Genomic DNA, 21,376 nt, shown 5'->3' with positions numbered 1-21,376 from the left:
TGACTCTTACAACTTGTTCCTACAAAACGAAAACGTTGAAAAATAGCAGTTGAAGTGGTTAAGTTGACCTTTTGAAATAGATGCATATCTGGGGATTCAGCAAACAATGTAACTCCAGTCCTTTGTGATCCTTGCAGCATCAATGGAAAAGCCAGTCCTTAATTTACAGGGCAGAGAGCTGAAGCCAAAAGAAAGTTTGGGCACACCTGGGACCAGAACACAAAACTCATGGTTGTCTGCATGAGTAGACTTTTCCTAACTGTATTGAGGTTCTTTCCTGCTTTAGTTTTCTTTGCTTTCATGTACGTCATGGATTACAGTGCAGGAGATAACGGGATGTTTTTTGGTGTGTTTTGAAGGGTTTCTGGAGGAGAACTTTTTGACTTCCTGGCACAGAAGGAGTCTTTGAGTGAAGAGGAAGCCACCAGGTTCATCAAGCAGATTTTGGATGGTGTGAATTACCTTCACTCTAAGAAAATTGCTCACTTTGATCTAAAGGTAAAGATGTTGATTTGGGATTTGGCTGATCTGTAGCTGCTAATTTTGATATTTAATACTGGTAAGGTCAAGTGGTCAGTGAAGATGTTGCAAGAATTGCAAGATAGAAATCAGAAAGCATAAGTAAAGAATAATTTAACTGATGGTGACTATCAAATGACCTATTGTATGTTCACTTAATAACTCTCCTGGGTTTTAAAGGACTGGGTGTGGAGTTTAGCAAAGTGTTAAATTAGAGATGTATTTTTAAGCAGTGATCTGATCAGACAGAGGATGGTCCATCATTATCTCATCACTTGACAGGGCTCCATTGCCTGCAGTGGAGCTACAATGGTTTATACCACCTAAGGAATAAAACAGTCCTCCAAGAGGTAGTGACGCTGACTTTTCCTATTTCAGTCTGTTCTGTCTGTTCTAAATAAGCTTACATTATGTGTCTGTGGTGAACATATATGCCCTAGATCAATGGAAGAAAACCAGGCTTGTTACCCTGAGGCTAAAACATGGTTTGTCCAATGACTGTGAGAATAAATTATTCATATGCTCTGTTTCCCAGTGCAGCTCTGACTGAGAGAATGTGTTAGCAGGAGCAACTTCCATGTTAGATTCTGCTGCGGAAAAGCCAGGCAGCTGCCAGCAGGGAATCAGACTCTCTCACTGCTGCCCTTGAAGTTACGATTAAGTTATGACAGATGAATGCATTAAAGCTCATCATAGGAGATCAGTGGAACCCATAGTTTACTCTGAAATCTGTGAATTTGGGCCATGGTAGGGAGTAGCTAAGGCTGAGAAATTTAGTTAAAGAAAGGACTTTATGAAATATGTTGGATCTGGTAAAAAAGTAAAGTCTGTGGTTAAATGTATTAGTTTTGATTTCACCGTTCAAGCTTCAGCTTTTTCTTACAATGCTGTGAGAAAGCCACATGTTCTTTTAATAGTTTGGTATGATCTAGGACCTCTGATCCCAACTGTTTGCATTTTATGGACTGTTCAGCTGATAAATCCTGAATCTTTTCCTGGCTTTGTTGCAGTTGTGAATTTAGTCTCATAGAGAAGTTAGTTTTTCCTTCCCTGAATAGGTTCAGCATTTACCAAAACATCTTCCATTGGCTTACAATACTGTGAAGTGTAAATTCCAAGAACAGATCAGTAAAATTTCTGTCAGCAAAAATATTTTGCTGTGCAGCTGTCACTCAGGGCTGGGCAGTAGTGTTTTGTCTGCAAACACCTGAACTGCTTCAGCTGCCTGCTATCTCCATCAAAAGAACTGTAAATGGCTAAGCACAGGGATGTTTTTTCTTATTCTATGATGATGTATATGCAAAGGAAAATAAAGCACTTGAAAACTCTGTTCCTTTCCAAGATATTAATATTTTAATAACATAGATCTATCTTTTGTCATTTTTAGCCTGAAAACATTATGCTTCTAGACAAGAATATCCCTATTCCGCACATCAAACTCATTGACTTTGGCCTGGCTCACAAAATAGAAGATGGAGTTGAATTTAAAAATATATTTGGAACTCCGGAATTTGTAGGTGAGTGACATGTTCCTTTGTCTTACATTGCAAATTCCAGAGGAAGTCGAGACATCTTGTTGAAGTTAAAAACTGAAGGATAGAAGTAGTTGTAATCTTATTTCTGTCAAGGCCACTTAAATCTAGAGGTTTACATTATTTTTCTGGAATAGGCTAAGGTGCCTTCTGTAAATCAGATGTGCTACTCCTATGAGATTAGGCTGCTGCCAAATAAATATTTAGAGATGTAAATTCAGGATAGAGATTGTGAAGCTCTGCATATACAAATTATAATCTTTTTACTTGTTGCCTGGGGTAAGTAGATCTCTGCATTGTGGTACATGAGTACACAATTACATGGGTATCTGTCATTGCTTTGTAAATAAAACCACCTCACACTGTACACCTGCTAAGTACCCTCATCTCCCCTTACATTTTTCCGTGTGGTTCTCTTTTTGTTCCTCACTGGTCATAATTCTGATCTGTCTTGCTTGGATTTTAGGTTAATCCTGCTCCTTTCTACTAGTTTCTGTTTTGAGGTTTGTTTGGGGGCTGGGTAGAGAATTGTAATTGATATTCCAGTTAAACACAGCTGTCACAGATCATTTTTTTCAACTTATTTCACCCTTGTTCTTTTCTCTTGCATGCAGTCTTATATGGGGATGTTTTCCAATGAGGAAGTGTTTCTTATAAAGATAATAGAGTTAGACATGGATAGCAATATAGTCTGGCAAGTAATTTCAATCTCTTGCTCAAGGGCTCTTTCTGACTGGCATTTACAAACTTGCTATAATGGCACCAGTTAAAAAACAAAAGAAAAGCTCATGCTTAGGGGCAGCAGCATTCTTGGGAGGTGAAACAATTTATTATTTGTTGTAATTTGCAGTATACTTACTATATAATGTCTGTTTTACCCTTATTCTTGAGTTGCATTATGCTCCAAGTTACTTTACATAATCACTTCTGAACAGTTGTGAACTTGAACTCCTATTTGGGCTGTAAAATTATAAACAATGTATTCTGTAACTAACTTTTCCCTCTCCCCACTTTCTCCCTCTTGGTAATTCTTGGCCTGCTACTCCAGCCTGGTAAAAATTTGTTACCTCAGTTGCTGCTGTTTGATTAAATGTTTCTTACAGCTCCAGAAATTGTAAACTATGAACCACTTGGATTAGCTGCAGATATGTGGTAAGTTGTATAATGTGTTTGCGCTTTCTTTTCCTGGTTACTGTACAATTACTTTTTCCTGTTTTTCTCTTAATAGAACCCATTGCACCACAACAAATTAAAAAAAAAAAAAAAAACAACCAAAAAACCTTAAATATAGTCAATTGTTCTGTCATTCTATTTTTATACATTCTTTTAAATTAAAAGATAAACATTTAATTTCTGCAAAATTACATTGAAAAACTGGAGTGATGGCAGTTCCAGAGTTAACTGTTTGCCACTGTCCATGCAGAGGAGCACTCTGAGAAGGAAACATGTTCCTGCAGAGCTTGTGACAGTTTTATTTATAAGAGCCCTTCATGCATAGGAGACCTGCGTACTAATGTAATGGGAAGGCAGGCAAAAGAGGTCACCCCAAAATCAAACATCCTGCTTCTGCTCCTCTGTGTTTCATGTGTGCACTGTAGTAAGTACCCACTGAGTAGAAACACACAGAGACTTCCAATATCCAAATTACTTGATGTTATATGTAAAATTATTTTTTTCCTGGAAACCCCGTTCTGTAAGAGATGTTAGCAGTTATCTAAAGTCACAATGGCTCTCCCGCCTCTCTTGCAGCTACTATTGACTGTTGTGTATTCTGCACATTAGGAAGAATACTGGTCATGTAGAACCCCTGCAATTAATGTCCTTTGTTTTTTAGGAGCATAGGAGTCATCACCTACATACTGTGAGTACAACAGATTCACTCCTGTAGAAATGTTCCTAAAGGTCTGTTGCACTAGGACAGAACAGTTCTTCCCTTCAATTGTTTAGGGACCTGCACATGTGTGGTGGGCAGGGGTTTGTCTAAAGGACAGGGGTTATCCTGCGGCCTTTTCAATTTAAAATAAGTAAAAGATGAGGGGCATTCTGAGCAGAAGAAAAACAAATGTCCCCGGCATCATTGGGCATTTCTGCATTTTATGGAATCTCATCAGTTCCAAATGGTAGAGGATGGAAAAGCCAAGAGGATTAATAGCTCCTGGAATGACTGTGAGCTGCCAGTGTGAGAGCATAGAAACAGAAAGTGTAACAGTCCTGTTTACAAGTTGGGATATTTCAGGTGGAAACAGTGAAGTTTTTATTTGCTTGTAAAGGCAGCAGTCTAGATTATTATGCATAAGTAAGGTCACCCATTTCAAAAAGGTGAATTTAAGCTGAAAGAGGAGCAGAGGAGTGGACCCTGGGAACTGAGAATTCAATTTACAGGAGAAAAATAAGAATTTGTTAAAACTAGTAAAGGAAAGGTTGGTTGGGGAGATCATTATAGTCAGTAAAGCATAAAGGAAAAATAGATCACAGAATACTTTTTAGATACAGATTCTCTTTAGAAGAAAAGTGTGTCAACTGGTGGTGAATAAATAAAAGGAGGGAATTATGACATACTCAGGCTCTCAAAGAAATGAGTTTCTGTGGGCATCTGAGGACAAGCAATTGAGACTTTTAAGATGGGGCTTGACAATTTGGGAAACTGCTTGTGTGACAATGGATGCATGCAACAGAGGAACAGCACTCCTTGCTTTTCCTTTCATTTGACATGAGAATTGCAGGAGCGGTCAGTGATCTTGATCCTAACTACTTCCGTCGAAATCCTGTGGCTCCTGGGGAGCAGGAAGTGGACACTGCTTGCTGGGAATGTTGCACCCGTGGCTTTGGCTGTTCCTTGTGATACTCAGAGGAATAACTTGCTGCCAGACTTGAAGAAGGTGGACTCTTGTATTAGATGGATTTGTACTACACAGTTCAGGCATCAGGACAAATACAGAGGCTTGAAGGGGAAGGATTGTCTTTTCAGTGTGGAAAACAAATCTTGGCCTATGCACAAGGGTTAGACCCCAAAAGCTGTAAAAGAGAAGTGGGGGTCTGAGGAATCAGATTCAGTGCAACAAATTCCTTTCTTTCTGGAGTGCAAAGAAAAGTTTGAGATACTGGTTGAGCCCAAGCTCAGGTAAAGGAATTTGAAATACTTTCCAGACCCTTGTTTTTTATTAGCACTCTGATCTACACTGACACACCTGTACTTGTCAGGACATTAAACTTTGTGAATTTGTAAAATGGGTGTTCCTATTCGATGAGAAGAAAACTTAGGAGTTGAGGTCAAGCAGCAGGTGGGAATACTTAGCATGTGATTAGTGATGCACGGATCTGGCTGCTCCTCAGATCTTCCTGTTGTACTGAGGGGTCTGTGCTGGGGCAGAGTAAGGGAGCAGTTCCTGGACTGCATCTAGCACAGGAGATCTGTTTTATCTGCCTGGCTACTAATGATTGTTGTGGTCATTAAGGTAGGAAAATGTCTCCATACAAATGATCAGAAAAAAAGACGCTTTTTAGAGTGGAAGGGATCAGCTTGCATGATAGGCTATGGACTAGAAATTTGCATGCCTTCAACTTTTATTGTCTCCTAATTTTAAAGCCCTTTACTCAGTTCTGAATAAGTGGGGTGAAAACATTTAATTTATGAAACCACCTACTTTAGCAAATGTGGCAGCAATCAAATGGGTGTCATCATCAGGTGTTGAGTTCAAAATGCATCCAAGTCCTCAATTCAGTAGCTCTGCAGTGATTCAGTGGGTTATAAGGGCAAAACCTTTATTACTGAGGTCTGCTGGTACATGTTTACAGGCACTGAGTCAGGATATGACAAAAGCCATTTGCATTGGATATTAGGATTTGAGAATCCTACCATTTCACAGATTTCACGACTGAATCCCAAGGAGAAAAAAAGAAAAAATCAGAGAATAGAGCACTGTTAATTTTGGCTTCCAACAAAGGGTCAGAAGATGGAATTACAGCTGCTTCATGGCATAATTTGGGGAAAGGGAAAAGAAGCCAAGGCCCTAGGGCAGGTTTCCAAACTTCAGTTCTGGAGCAAAGCTCACGGTCTGTGGAGAGGTGCCTACTCGTAGCCAGCAGAAATGGAACCAAGGCTTAAGAGGAAGTATGTAAAACCCCTTAAGAATTGAGACTGACTGTGGTTTATGGGATTAAATTTACTGCATCAAAGACAACTGGAGGACTTCACTCATGCTCTCTTGCCTGTGTCAGATGCTTTGGTGGTGTTGTGTGATTGTAGAGGGGGGAGGAAACAGTTTATGTACTTGAGTGTTTATTCTGTGGATAAAAGCACATATGGTAGCTGGGGATTGTGCTGAAAGGCTTGGATGGTCCCATCTAACTTTCTGTTTATCCCCCAATATTCCCAGTCAATCTGGTGGTGGCAATACAGACAAGGTAAAAAGTCTGTTGAGAGTGGGATCATGTAAGATTTAGTATTCAAAATCTCAGTTTAGTTCCCTGGAGTTTGCTGCAGTCCTGTTTTGAGCCTGCTGCATCCTGAAACTGTTATCAAAGCTGGACATAATAGATAAGCACAAAAATAGCCCAGCAGGTTATTAAAAAAGGGGTGAGATCAATCTCCTTGGTATAAATAACATTTCCTGTAAACCAGACTTTTTCAAGTGAGCATCCCTTTGTGCTGGGGGAGAAGGAGCTGGAGGGAAGGCAGGGCAGGAGGGGTCTGGGATGACTCTGTTCTGACACAAATTTTATGGAGCAGAGGTGCAGAGCCATCAAAGATGAAGGTTGACAGTCACAGCTGAGAGATGGGCAGAGCAGAAGCAAACCTTTTTCTTAAGTCAAGATTGCTAAATGGCATTTTATTATGATGCTGTCTCCATTACATCCTTGCAGTTGGAGCAGGGTGCCAAGAAAAAGAAATTGTGTGTTGTTCAGAAACACTTGGATTTTATTACAGCCAAAGCCCTTCTGCTTGTGGATTCCTTTTACTGAGCAGCATGGCCCTGCCTCTCCAGTGGAGCTGGCTCCTAGGCAAGGCCATGTGCCTGGCTTCTGATCATATGTTGTATTTTGCTTCCAGCTGATAAAGGTCTCTTGGTTGAACCCACTGTGCAAGGAACTCATCAGCAGCTTTGCAGAGAGAAAAGAAGTAGGGGCAGAAGTTTTCCTTCCTGAAGAAAAACTATAGAAACACTACGTTATTGGCTTGAAGGTTATAGAAGCTGCAGCCTGGTAGTCTTTGTGGGTTCACAGGGATAGAGACTCTCCTGAGCTGAAACTTTTTCTAGTTTGATTAGCAATGACTTAAATGAGACACTCAGGTGAGGAGAATCTGTGCATTTCTCCCTGTGTGCATGCATTAGTGCTCCACTAGAGACTTTCAGTGCAAGTCTGGCTCAGCTAAGTAAGCCAGAGCTGTAGTGAGCCAAAGCTGGCCATGTTTTTTCCTACATGGCAGAAATGCTTCAACACAAGAGCCACAAATGTCCTAAGAGTATATTCCACAGTCACTGTAATTTCATTAGGGAACTTCTGCTGTTTATTTTACCAACTGATTCCTCTTTCTGGCTTATCTAGGCTTAGTGGTGCATCACCTTTCCTTGGAGAAACTAAACAAGAAACACTTGCCAACATCACAGCTGTGAATTATGATTTTGATGAAGAATTTTTCAGCAATACTAGTGACCTGGCAAAAGACTTTATTCAGAAACTACTGGTGAAAGATACACGGTAAGCAAATATTCAGAAAGACCCATTTATTTCTAAAATAAACCTAGTGAAATGTGGCTTGACAAGTGAAAAAGCTTTTCTTGCAGTGTGTATTGCCAGTCAAGAGCAAGACAGGAGGATGCTGCTGTGACCCTAGTTAATAACTGCATCCAGAAACCCTGAGGAGAGGAACCAAATCTCCTCAGCTAAATGCCATGTTCATGACTGAATTCTCACCTGAGTCAAGCTGGCACAATAGGGTGTAGCTGAGGGGCTGAAAATGATGTGTACAATCTTGAGTTCAGGGTAACAACCATTCCATTATTACAGTTTCTAATGAACTACTTCCAAGGAGGTGATACCATCCCAGAATATGCCCCCAGTGATGCAATGTCAGAAAAATCAGTACATGTGCTGATATGGAGTTGTTCCAAGTCTCTGTATCTGTGGCAGTCACTTAGGGTTTGTGTGACAGCTATGCAGATCTTTGTTCCCAAGTTACAGCCCAAGTTACAGGAACCACAGTTGTTTTTTTTTTTTTTTTAAAGTTTTTCTTGCTTTTAATAAAGTGCACAGAGAAGTAGCATATCCTTCCCTGTAACCTTCTTTGTCCTGGAGGAAAGTCAGACCATTGTGATTCTTTCTAATGGCTTCATTAGGGGAGAAAATAGCTACAAGAGAGAAGGAGCTGTTCAGTGAAGATTTCTGCAAATCATAAGGCCTCAGTGTGGGGTAGAGTAGGTGTTTGATGAGAGTTTTGCACAGGTCTAGCAGCTCCAAGGAGAAGTTAGTGCTGTTGGTATTTGTCCCTTGTGCAGACGTAGTGCCTGTGCAATGCTGTGTTTCTGTCTTTGATTCTCAGTGCTCTTAACATGCTGTTCACCAAACTGCTACAATGCGGAAGGAAGTTAGTTTGATCCACTTTGATTAGGTTTGCAGTATTCCTCTCAGAAATGTTGCTTTTAGGAAACAGCAGCTCCTGCAGTGCTGTAATGCCATGTTCCAAAGGACAGCTTTGGTATAATTACTGTTGATTACCTCTGGTATAATTACTGGTGATTCAGACAGAGATGTATCAAAGGTGTATAGCAAGAATGTATTTTCTAAGCATGTCAGATGAACAAAACAAAGGCATGTTGTATAATTTTTCATGGAAGGGTGCACAAAACTACAGGTAGATTTTGATGAAACAAGAATTAAAGTTGTGTGGAGTAAGGACAGTTACCTACTGAAGTTTAGAACAGTAACTAAACTGCACACAAGCAGTGTGCCTCAGGGAGAAACGTAACCCTGAAATTTGAGGGTTTGTCCTGGAATTATTCTGATAGATGCTTCATAGGAAGCCCAGAAAGAGTGTGGGTCAATGGACTTCTGTACCAAGTATTTATCATTCAAGTCTTTGGGGTTTTTTTGTGTTGTTGTTTTTTAGGAAGCGGCTTACAATTCAGGAAGCTCTGTCTCATCCATGGATAATGGTAAGACTGAATGAAGAAAAAGATCTTGGTTTTTCTCATGAGCAAAGCAGAGATCATATTCTCACTCTTACTGGTGTGTTAAATGGAAAACTGCCCCCTAAGTACTTTGATGCTGGATGACTCAAAGAGAATGTACAGGGAGGAAATTGCTTGGGTCTGACCAAATCCTTGGATTTCTGCAAATGACTTCCTTTATTATGGTAGCTTTCAAAAAGAGAGTAACAAAGCTCTGATGTTTATAGCATATTTCAGTATCCCATATTGGACTGGGCTTTGCATTTTTCCATTCCTCTGTGTTTGCATGGTCATCTACTGTGTGTTGGCTTTCATGCTTTCTTGAATTGAGAGTTGACTGCAATCAATATAGAAAACACAATTTCTCTGGAGAGAGAACTGCTGTGTACCCCGTGTTCTGGTTTGCTTACATTTGTGTGTCTGTATGTATATTTTCATCATAAATATTGCTTGCTTATGTGGATAAGTCTCTTACTGAAAATACATTTAGCTAGTCTCAGCATGACTAATGAGGATTTTTGAAATTCAGTTTTGCTTTGCATTGCACAAAACATTAGTTGGAGTGGTATTAGGGTTTGTTGGTTTTCCTCGTACAAATACTGATCGCTTTGATGCTGTTAATTGCTAAAAATTAGCATGAAAATAAGTTGCAGCCATGTTGTTTGCACTTATCACATTGGAATGAATGCACATCACTTGTCACATTCAGTTCTGGGCTTATGTGTTTGGTGTTTGTTTCTTTTAATCAAATGCATGAAGGAAAATCTTTGTGAGCAAAGCATCTCCCAGCATTGTGGAAGCCCAAGCTGCATCCTTTGTGTAGAGTTTTTGCATTGCTGCAGTCTTGTAAATGTTCAGTAATACTGGTTCCTCTGTCTGATGACTCACCAGCTGAAAGATGAAACCAAAGTCCAGGAAAACAAGAAGGTGGAGAACACACAGCTGAAGACAAAACGCCTGAGGGAGTACACCATAAAGTGCCACTCGAGCATGCCCCCCAACAACACCTACATCAACTTTGAGCGCTTTGCCCGCGTTGTAGAGGACATTTCCCGTGTGGAGCAGGGTTTCATCACGTTGGCTGCATTCCACGATTCCTTGCAGGAGGACATAGATGTTCTGCTTTCCATTTATAATGAGAAAGAAGCTTGGTATAAGGAAGAGAGTGAAAGTGTGAGGCACACACTGTCCCAGCTGAAGTATGAATACCGTAAAGTGGAGTCCCTGAAAAGGCATCTGTATGATGATAGTGAGGCTGTCAGTGCTAGTCTTGCAGGTGTGTGTGGGAAATATGCTGAACTGCAGAGCCAGTATGAATCCCTCAGACAGGAACTTTCTGAGGAAATCAAGTGGATACAGGATTTAATGAGCAGTTTCCAACTGGAAAATGAAGCCTGTGTGAATGGAAACTTTGACTCTGTTTTCAACAAAAATATTAATGAATCACTAATGGAGCTGTTAAATAGATCTTGCTGTGAAAAATTCCTTGCAGGGTTGAGTCTTGATGGGACAGAATCCCATCAGTAACACTGAGATCAGGCTAAGTGCAGAGTTTGTTGCTTGTTTCAATGTACATCAGTTTAAAAAGGTTCCAGTGCATAGATTCTACATAAAAACATGACCTAGAATTAAAGTAGAAGTTTTGTGTATTGCACAAGCTGCTGACCCAGGCCATAATCTCCCAGTGGTTTATAGTGTTGAAGTTGTTTTGTTTTTTTCCTGTGTTCAGTCTGAACTTGCAGGAACAAGATTATCACAGTGGTATGGACACATCTAACGCAAAAACCTTTGGTATTGCCTATATTTTACTCTTCATCATGTATTACAGTTCCTAAAGATTACTAGGTAATTAAAGTGGAATAAAGACTAAGTCAGTCTGTACTTACTAGAAACTGGGTGCCTGGAAACTAATAAAAATTCCCCTTACAGCATCTTTGGTTGGCTGAAGGAAACAGTTGGATAGCCCTGCTGCAGGCAGTTCTATACACCTTATGATACAAATATTTGCAAAGGTAAAATGTGCAAATTAAAGCAAATGGTGTAGTAATTTAGCTTGTACTGTGGAAATTCACTGTGAAATGGCTGCCAATGAAGAATGTTAGGATTAGTGTTTAGGCCAATTGTGCAGGGTGAACTCTTTTACCTGCAAAAGTAAGGTGAATTTTAAACTAAAGGATTAATCGACAGCTGAGTTTCCTTTCCTGTACCAAAGAAATCCTATTCAAAAGACACCATTGGAAACTTGTAATGATCAACTGACTCTGTAATTTCGCAGTGCAAATGTCAATTTTTGACTAAGTGATAATATAGTCCTCTGGTTTGTTTTCTACAGTGAAGAAGATTACAAAGATACAAGTAACTTAATCTGTGGTGTGGCATTTGAGACTAGTGTTCTTGCTATAAAGATTTTCTTTTCCTTAGGTTTTAAAAGTAAAAGAAAACCCAACCTTGAATCATGTCCTGCTGTCTTGTATTTCAAAGAAGTCGTTTGGTTATACTGTATTAATATGCACAGATGAACTAATCTCATTTTTGAACACAATAAATAGTCATTTATGCAGGATGCAGTCGTTCCCTGATGGTTAGTGACTGAAAAAGATGCCACATTTCTGTGGGCATTTGCTGCAAGGTGACTGTTGTGCAACTACAAGAATCAGTGAAATAATAACTCAAGTCCAGCTGGAGTGAATCTTTACATACATATATTAGAGAATATCTTTCACTGCCCCTCCTCCCTCCTCCTTTTGCAGAGAAGTTAATGACCTAAATAAACTGAATTGTTGTTCTTCCTAACATGATTAAGAATAATGTTTCCTACTTTGAGATAAAAAGGTAAAAGCATACTCTCATCTAATTTTGCAGAGTACAGTGGACCCATTTACCGCCATGTCCTCACAAAGATGTGCAGAGACTGATGCAAATTCAGAATTGTGAAAACAGTTATTCACTTGGGATATTGTTGTTTCCATCATTGTACTTGAAGGAGGATGGAAACTGGATGTGCTCTCTGTGGCATTGTTCTTGGCACAATATGTGAAATTTTCAAAAGTTTCTATAGTGTAGATAGCCAGGATGTGACCCTGGCAAGCTGGTGCTGATGGCTGGGGAGAATTGGGCTCTACTGTCACAAATAGTATTGAGCATTTTGCATGTGTCCATTTTTTATTGTTTCAGAATGCTTCTGCAGGTTCCTTTGAGCTGGAAGACCCATTAAAAACTGTCCAGGAGAACTGGAACACAGGATTTTATTGTCAGGGGGAGAGAGCCTTAATTCCTAAAACGGAACTTAAAAGCCTAGTGGGAGTTAGAATTTGCAGAAAACACTCTCAAGAAAGAGAGTCTGCCTCCCCTCAGCCATGATCTCATATTCTTTGTTCATACTGATTTTCTTTATGAACAAAATGCACTGTCACGATGAGAAGGAGCATTAAATGAGGCCACATTGTTCCTGAGCATGTTTTGGTGAGGGTAATGTTGTTGTGACTCTGTCCTTGAGGCTAATCACACACTGCTTTTGAGAAGAGATCCTGATGATTTGAGAGAATGACAAGGTCACTGGGTTGCAGGGTACTTAAAATGAAGAGGTGGTTATTAGCAGTCTACAGTAAAGTGAGTTATTTAGAGTCGGCGATGGTTCTGCTGCTGAAAGGGCACTGGGAAATTTTTCATGATTGTACAGCTGACATTTAGCCCATGACATTTTTTTCCATTTCAGATTGATTTCTGCTTGCCCGTTGCACCATGCTGGCTATTTGCAGCATGAGGAAATTATATTTAATGCTTAACTGTCCCAGTTCTGTTGAATGCAAATGGTGTATACATCTAAATGAGAAGGGGGTCCAGCTGTTAGCTTGGTTCCTTGAAGTGCTGCTGAGATACCTGCAAAAATGCTAAACCTAGAGAATTTGATGAGAAAAGTGAATTTGTTGTCTCAAACATTTTAAATTATTTTGCTGAAAAAGATGTTTAAATCCTCACTGATGTGTTTTCCATTCTCCTTTGGTACTCTTGCTGTTTCAGGTGCATGACTTGGCTGCATTCCAGTCCAGTTCAGTACAAATATTTCTGTGTTATCCACCTCCTACATATGCAGATCAGAACGGCTGGAATGGTTGTCACTCCATACTCTTTGAAGGGCTGACTACTGGCATTTCTCTTTTCACTCATGTTTGATCTGGTTTTGAACCATTTATTTCTCGCAATCTGTCAGATTTGGTTTTATGGTTTATGCAAATTTTGAGGTACTTTTGGAATTGAAATGTGCTTCATTTTCAGAAGGACTGTGTCAGGATTTGTGGAACAGATGTTCCTTAACACCAGGTTGACATTCAAAGCACTAGGCACATGTCTGAATTCTGATCTTTGTTCTTCTTTGTTCCCATTTTTCCATTGTCGGATATTGCAATTATTTTATTGCCTAGTTGTCAATGCATTGTGCTCTCATACTCTGGCTATGGTTAAAGGACAAAGCTGAAGTTTTTTCAGATAGCATGTATCCTTGTCACTAATACTACATGACAGCTACCTTTGTTCCATTTTATTACAGTGATGTCATTCAGAGAAAAGGGAGATGGAGCAGGTGTGCACGAGAAGCACCTTAGCAACTTTACAAAGTGAAAGTATAGCCTTAGCACCCAGTAGTTTTAGGATCTTATTTGCAGTCAAAAGGGTCCTGTCTAAGCCCAGAGTGGGCTAGGTTTAATTCTTTTTCTTCTGCTTTTATCTGTATGAATCTGTAGCTTCCCCAGCTCTCTTTCAGCCAGCTCCAGTGCACATGAGGTATCTTGCATGTTTTATGCACCAAAGGGAGCCGAAGAATAAAATTGCTCTTTTATCTTCCAGCCCATGGACAAGCAACAGGCTTTGGTTCGGAAAGCATCTGTTGTTAACATGGAAAACTTCAAAAGGCAATATGCTAGAAGGCGATGGAAGGTATGACAATGAGCCTTTAATCCTTCTCACATGTGGCTTCCCAAGCCTGATGGGATCAGAGGGCAAGATAGAGCTTGAATGTAGAATTATAACAGGCAGTAAATGAATGAAGTGTGTTTGGGTATGTCTGCACTGGGTATGTGTGATCAAATTGGTTTCCCTCCCTCTCTGCACAGCTTTCGTACCGCATTGTTTCACTGTGCAACCACTTATCGCGCTCGCTGGTGAAGAAGATCCTGACACAAGATGAGAGTTTGGTAGGTGCATTCCTCACACAGGAAGAAGAGAAGAACCGGTCTTACTTTGCAGTCATTTTTGCTGTCCCTACATGGATGCACAGCCCAACAGGACAGCAGTGGCTTGGAATGGGAAACCAGAGGGGACCATGGCATCGTTTGTGTCTTTAATGCTGCTGTATGTTCTGTTACTGTGACAGGAATCTTGTGCAGGGGGAGCCAGTGGCTTGATAGACCCTCTAAGGGCTAAGCACATTATTGTGTAAAGAGCAGCAAGGAGCCTTCGGATGATGTCTGGATTCCAGGCAGTGACCGTGTGGTGTGACTGAGATCTGAGCAGTTGCAGGGGAGCTCACTGCTCTTGTGCCCAGCTCTGTGATGGAGGGTGGGGGACCCCAGCACTGCCTGTGACCTTCCAAAGTGAAACTTTAAGGGCTTTATTAGCTCTGCTCTTCTCAATAGATGATACTGATAATATTTGAACAGCATGTTTAAGAGCATGGTATCTCATTTACATGAGAGACTTTGTGGCCTTTCTATTTCAGAGAAACTGTGAAAGTGACAGTGAGGAACTTCCACAAAGAAAAGCCCCTCTTCAGAGGAGAAGCAGCATATCATAATGGGATGAGAATTCCATGGGCAGGAGACAGGAAACTTTCATCCTTGCTGAAGCAAGCAGCCCTGGCAGCAGACTTGGACTTCTTGTCTGAGTCCTTGGTATGATGCTTCTCGCTTCTCAAACTACACCAACAACTGGATGATGGTCTTAGATGCCTACTAAGCATTTTAGAAAATTGGGAATCAGGATTCCCAGGGAAATGCTATAGCACAAGCACCAGTTGGAGTGCTTTTATATTTTGAGTGTTTCAGTGAGGCTTCAGTGATACTGATGTCAACTGCACTCAGGGTGTAGGGTTTCTACGGATAATCTTTCACTGCAGAGTAATTCACATTCCGCACAGTGGTTAAGACTGTGTGCATTATTATTTCAGTCAGGAAATTGCTAGCGAGTAATAAGGATTTTCTTTAAATTCAATTTTTATATTTGTTAATAGTATAAATATTTGATGGCAGGTATCTGACAGGTTTTATTAGCTGTGTGCAGTACTCTGTTATTGCTGCCACTGTTACATATCATAACCTTGATTTTGTGAACCTGGCAGTAAATAGTTCTGAAATGCAACAAGAACTGTGCTCTGGCCATGGTCTCTGCCTGAGGATTAGCACAACTCCCATTGTTAGTGTGAGTGCAACTGACTGTAGCACTGAGGTAGGCCGAGGCAAATTTTGGATGAAAAACAGAAAAAAAAATCTGTAGTGATTTACATGCACCCAAATACAACATTTTCACGGAATGATGAGAGGATGCCTTACCAAAAAAAAGGGCATTTAGAAACCTAAAGCATGTGAAGAAATAGTCTTTATTAGACTTTGTTATTGTTGTCAATATTATTTATTTTCAGCAATTTGTAGACTCTTTAACACCTATTTGTGTAGGTGCTGTTTACATGTAACCCACACTGCAGACATCTGTATTCTATTTAGGGAGTTGTATCCCAAAATGAGGAAATAAGCACTTTGATATTGATGTAATATCTTTGCACAGGGAAGTTGCACCATATAAAATATATTAGTTTCTAAGCCAGTATTGTTCAATTGGTACCAAAAAATGTGCATAGACTAGGGTATTTTTTCATTGAATGTATTTGCTGTTAGGAGTTCCTATTTATCTTGCCATTTGATGAATTAAAAATCATAAAGCAAGTCTGTTAGAAACAACTATAGATGGATGAGGAAACTGATTTTGTTTGGCTTTACACTTGTCACCTCTAGGCTGAGGTTTTAGAGCAGAAGGTGTTGAAAACTAGTATCAGGTTAATTTTGATGGCTTCCAGTTTCTAAGAAAGAAATAAAAATATGCTACTTATATTTGTAACTTTGTATCCTTGCTTAGCTGGAGACTAAAATGCAGTTGATAAGAAATTACTTCTCTGAAAGGAAGGAAATGTTTGAGAAGCTTTGGAGGAGAGAGACAGAATGTAGGATTTGATAGAAGAAACATAAAATGGAGGAGGGGGTAGGAGGAAAAAAAGCAGTGGAGAAGAGTGAGTATGAGAGGAGCTTATCCTGTGGAGCTTATCCTGGTCTGGGAAAGTTGGAGGAAAGGAAAGAGAATGTGGATATATGAATTGTGGAAACTGGAGAGTGAATGTTTCTGCAAATACGGCACTGCATTTTTATACTACTTATTTAATTTCTTTTTATTTTATATCTTGTGCTGCCATAGCCTGTGTGCTGGTCAAGGGATGAGGTCAAGGGATGAGGTGCAGGACATGGGCTTCTCTTCATATTCAATTAAAAGGTATATTTCTGACCTTTCTGTGTAATTCTTGAGACAGAATCCTCAAAACGTGTTGCAGTAATGTATGTATTAAGAGGGAGTAGTAACAGGGAAACCTGAGGTTTCAGTGTATCCTAATTTCAGCTGGAATAGAGTTAATCTTCTCCTTAGCAGCTGGTACAGTGCTGTGTTTTAGATTCAGTATGATAATAATGTTGATGATAATATGCTGATGTTTTAGTTGTTGCTAAGTAGTGGTTACCATAAGTCAGGACTTTTCAGTTTCCCATGCTTTGCTGGTGAGGAAGTGCACAAAAAGCTGGGAGGGACCATAGCCAGGGACAGCTGACCCAAAATGGTCAAATGGATATTCCAGCCCATGGAATGTCATGCTCTGTATGTAAACTGGGGTGAGTTGGCTGGGAGCCACAGGTCACTGCTCAGGGATGGGCTGGGCATTGGTCTGTGGGTGGTGAGCAGTTGTGTTGTGCATCACTTGTCTTTCCTGGGGTTTATTACTCTCTTTTCCTTTCCATTATTCATAATTATTATTATAATATTTTGATTTAGTTCAATTACAAAACTGTTCTTATCTCAAAGTAACCCTCGAGGTTTGCTTTCCAATTCTCCTCCCCACCAGGGCCAGGGAAAGGTGGGTGAGCAGCTCTGTGGGCTAGTTGCCAACTGGGGTTAAGCCATGACAGTGTCTGGAGGGAATCTTTCATAAACAGAACACTAATATATATATATTTGGATAAAAAGCTGCTGAACTTACCTATCAAATTTTGCTTCCTGCTTTCCCAAGGATGTGGAAAACCAAACAGACTCCAAGCCAGTGGTATTTTTTCTGAATTTCTGGACTTTAAAAATACTTTTGATTTCCAAATTTGAGATTGTGGGATGTGTAAGTAAATTACACTTCTGAAAATTAAGCCCTGGTTAAAACAGGTGTTAGGTTGTTGGATCAGGATTGTGCTGTCATGGAGATGGGGTTATTCTCATGTAAAATCCTAGCAACTATTGAGAAAGATGGGACACAGCAGAAAGGCCAACAGAGTGCAAGGTTGTGTGAAGCTCTGGCTTATTAATTCTACCTTTATAAAGGTAGTGTTTTAACAAAGACATTACAGACAGCTCACTGTTCAGTCTTCAGTCATCTTTGTGCCCAGGTGGGCTAAGGCCAGGCCTTTCTCTCTGGCACTCAGTCACTGCACATGGCTCCCAAGCAACTTCATGGCACAGAAACCACAGCATGCAGCACTTGTGTCCATACAAACTCTTCCCTGACTGTTCCAGGTAGGAGCACGCTGTGAGTGTAGAATCTCTTGTTCTCAGGACCAATGTTGGTGTTGCATTAGGGAGCTTTACAGTGTTTTCCCAGCTGTGGTGTTCTCCGTGTTCATTGCCCTATCTGTTCCGTGAGGTGAAGCTCAGCCTGCTCAGGGAGGCACAGTGTAATTGTGCTGCCTCCAGCACTGGCAGGACACCTGCTCCGAGCTGGGCTTCGTCTGATGTTCACCACCAGTGGGTTTTGAACAACAACCTACAGGTTCCTTTCAGTAAAGGGCCAAAACAAACAAACAAACAAACAAAAAAAAACCCAACCCCCCCCCCCAAAAAAAAAAACCAACAAAAAAAAGGGAAGGAAAAGGAAACATTAAAAGAATCTGCTTTGCTGGGAGAAAAAAAATCTAAAAATAATCTATTTTCTATGTATTATTCTGTTTTGCATTAGGGAACCTGGAGAGAAATTAAGTGATAGTCTGGGAAAAAAAAAAAGAAAAAGCACAGTAAAAAAACCCACAGAAGCCCACGAGTACTTTTATTAAAGTATGGCTATTTGGCTAGTTTTATTGTTATTTTAGTGGTGATGCTTTTTAATCTGCTTATATTTTTTATTAGGAGAAACACTTTTTTTTTTTTTTTTTTTGGTGTGTGTGCCTGGAAATAGTACAGACTGTTAAAAATAGCAGAGATATTTGTTATTTGCTAATAAAATGCTGGAAAGTTGGACGGGTGTGTGTCTGTGTTTCCCCCAGCCCGAGACCGCGGCCTGAGGCGAGGCCGCTCAGCCGCAGCTCTGGAGCCGCCGAGCGCGGGAAGCGGCGGCGGGGGGAGCGGGCCAGGCCCGGCGGCTCCGGGGCGGGTTTGTGCCGCCCCTGCCCCGCAGCGACGGCCCGCTGGGGGTGAGGGGGGCTCATCGGGCCGCAGGGGGCGGGAGGGCCGCTTTGGGGCTGCGGAGGAGCCGCCGCCGCGGCACCGGCTCGCCTTTTGGTCCGAGAGGGCTTGATGGGCCCCGACAGACCGTGCTTCCCCCTCAGGACCGAGGTCCCCACAGCTCAAACCGGTCTCCCCTACCCTCTGCAGCGAGGTAAGCCCAGGAACTGCCGACCCCAGCAGCTCTGCTGTTGCTGCCCTCACCTCTGGTCTGTGCTGTCTTACTCCACTTACTTTCGCTTGCTCATTTTTTCTTTTAGTAAGAGGTATTGCTCTTATCTATATTTGTATGTAAATCAAGGAATTTGTATGTGCAGGATATATATTTAACAACATTCCGTTGAGAATCAAAGAACTTGGAGGCATTTCTTTTCTCTGTCTCATTTCTCTATGATCACTGTAACTGGCTGACATTCTGTATTGCTCACATAAATGTCTACTCTGTCTTCACACGAACTTCAAACTTTAACAGCTTTAGTGCTCAGATGGTAGGTAATACATAATTTTCAGCATGTGTGTTTCAGTGAGAGGAGTTAAAGAGGGTCAGGTGCACCTTATTACTGGGCAGGGCTGCAGGGAACCATCCCCTGTAAGTGATCATGAGCCTGATGAAGTGATATTACAGCAAACTTCATCTAGCTGGGGCACAAAGGGTCGGAGGGGATGGCCGGACCTGTACCCCTGCTGGAGTGACCAGGTATGGTTGCTGAGGCTCAGGGGCAGAAGTTTGGTCCTGAGGCAGAGCTCCTGATGAGTTGAGAACGTGAAGGTTTCAAATGGACAAGAAGTCATGGTCCTTGTCGCGGTGAGTAACTCTGCCGAGGGAAGGGTGGATTGAGGAGAGGCCCTGGGGAGCCCTGATGGAGTGGGGAATGGGCTTTGGCTGCCTGAGAAGATGGGAAGGAATGGCTGGCCTGGCTGTGGGTCTGGGGCTGCTGTGTGCACAGGGATCTGTGACCATGCCCTGTACACAGTGTACCCCGTATCAGAAACATGGGTGATCCAGAAGCCTAAGCACGGACCTGGCTCCTACCTGCAACTCCTTGTGCCAGAGCCTGCTTAAGAGTCTCCTCACAGTGTCATTGCTGGTATAGTTTGCTGTTATTTTTGAGGGGTAGGTGCAGCGACTGTCACTGAGCATTATCTTTTTATAGCAGTTTGCTACAACTTGTGGCCATCCATCTCAGAGGTGTGACATTTTCCTGTTCTACTTGGAACTGTGCTCAGTCACAGCCTTTTTAGGGTGGGATGTATCCACTCAACAGAAAACCTAAGAAAAATGGTATCACATCAGAATTTCCTAAAACGTTTTTCCCAAGGATGAACCTTGTGAGCTACATACAATGCTTTGTTGAATATAATTTTTTGAAGTATCTTGTGTGCATGTGAATTGTCTAAATACAACAATTATTTGGTAAAAAAGAAGCTCTTAGGAAATTCTGTTATTTTTTAAATCTTTACTCTATATACATAAAATATGCTGTAATGTATTGCTATGAAATTTAAATTTAATTAGCTTTGCTGTTTTGAAGTGAGGAAAAGCCTTTCTAATTTTTAGCTTAGAGCCTCTCATTCAGTTAGCAAAGGACAGGAAATGCTAAATTTGGTTTAGTCCTGGTCATGCAATTCAAGAGAAAACAACATAAGGATGGAGTTTTGGACTTGGTGCTCAGCCTTTAGTCTTGTCTTACTTCATGCTGGGCCTTTAAAAGCTGCGGCATATAAAGTTAAGTCCTCAGAAATCTGCAACAAGCGAAGTCTGATTTTGAAATGTGAATAACTCAAAGCTCGTGATTGTGAGAAGTTGGGAGTATGTAATGCTACTCTGTCATCCGGAATGCTCTGTTTCCCTGCATTGCACTTGGATCAAAGCAGGAAGAGCGGCTTTTCTGAGTCTGGCACAGGAGCACTCTGCAAGCCAGTGGTAGTGCAAGTCAGTACTTAAATGTGCAGTGTCCCCTGCACAGTGTGTGTCTGTGCCTGGATTTGTACTCCTTTGAGCAAATCAACAAATTAAAGATTCCAGATCCTTTCCTGAAGTTCGGTTATTCTGCCAGGAAGAAATTCCACAGGAGTCTGTAGGACATCTGGAATGACATAAAGCAGGCAGCTGTGTAGTTGAAGTAGATCCAAAGCCAGTTGGTGGGGGCAGATCAATTACCAAACATGGTGTGTCGTGCTAGGGGTCAGAAGTTGACAGACCTGTGGTTAACTGGTTAACAGACTTGTGACTTGTGGCCCAAGGTTGTGCTGTTATGCAAGTACTGACCTACATTTAAAGTTTTTGGGTTTTTTTTGTAATCCTAAGGACCGAATTCATAGAGCTATTCCATTTGATATGCATAATGTTGGAAAAAGTGTAATGTACAGGAGGATATAGGATCTTGCAAAGTTACTAATGCAGAGTCTATACTGAGACTATAATGCCAT

The 21,376-nt window shown here is 41.0% G+C and overlaps 2 protein-coding genes across 10 annotated transcripts in view; both read left to right on the top strand.

Moving 5' to 3' along the window:
* The window catches only part of DAPK2 (death associated protein kinase 2), a 36,582-nt gene extending 21,497 nt beyond the window's left edge, over positions 1 to 15,085 (top strand). Inside the window, exons 4-12 of one of the 2 annotated variants that reach the window (XM_053954770.1) lie at positions 360 to 498; positions 1,907 to 2,036; positions 3,155 to 3,203; positions 3,886 to 3,912; positions 7,599 to 7,751; positions 9,160 to 9,205; positions 14,063 to 14,152; positions 14,329 to 14,409; positions 14,934 to 15,085. In XM_053954770.1, coding sequence (XP_053810745.1) covers positions 360 to 498; positions 1,907 to 2,036; positions 3,155 to 3,203; positions 3,886 to 3,912; positions 7,599 to 7,751; positions 9,160 to 9,205; positions 14,063 to 14,152; positions 14,329 to 14,409; positions 14,934 to 15,008 — 790 coding nt within the window. In that variant the 3' untranslated portion in view covers positions 15,009 to 15,085. Of the gene's footprint in view, positions 1 to 359; positions 499 to 1,906; positions 2,037 to 3,154; positions 3,204 to 3,885; positions 3,913 to 7,598; positions 7,752 to 9,159; positions 9,206 to 10,111; positions 11,781 to 14,062; positions 14,153 to 14,328; positions 14,410 to 14,933 lie in introns of those variants that run through there. The other variant, XM_053954769.1, reaches the window with a different exon arrangement.
* A 3,876-nt stretch (positions 15,086 to 18,961) lies between these two features.
* Positions 18,962 to 21,376, top strand: part of HERC1 (HECT and RLD domain containing E3 ubiquitin protein ligase family member 1) — a 103,056-nt gene continuing 100,641 nt past the window's right edge. For 6 of the 8 annotated variants that reach the window (XM_053954251.1, XM_053954254.1, XM_053954253.1 and 3 more), the window contains exon 1: positions 18,964 to 19,100. The gene's annotated coding sequence lies outside the window, so the exon portion shown is untranslated. Of the gene's footprint in view, positions 19,101 to 19,441; positions 19,752 to 21,376 lie in introns of those variants that run through there. The other 2 variants (XM_053954256.1, XM_053954248.1) reach the window with 2 other exon arrangements.

The sequence above is a fragment of the Vidua chalybeata genome, chromosome 13 (assembly GCF_026979565.1).
Source record: "Vidua chalybeata isolate OUT-0048 chromosome 13, bVidCha1 merged haplotype, whole genome shotgun sequence".
Classification (NCBI taxonomy): domain Eukaryota; kingdom Metazoa; phylum Chordata; class Aves; order Passeriformes; family Viduidae; genus Vidua; species Vidua chalybeata.
This window is presented reverse-complemented; position numbering and strand designations above follow the sequence as displayed.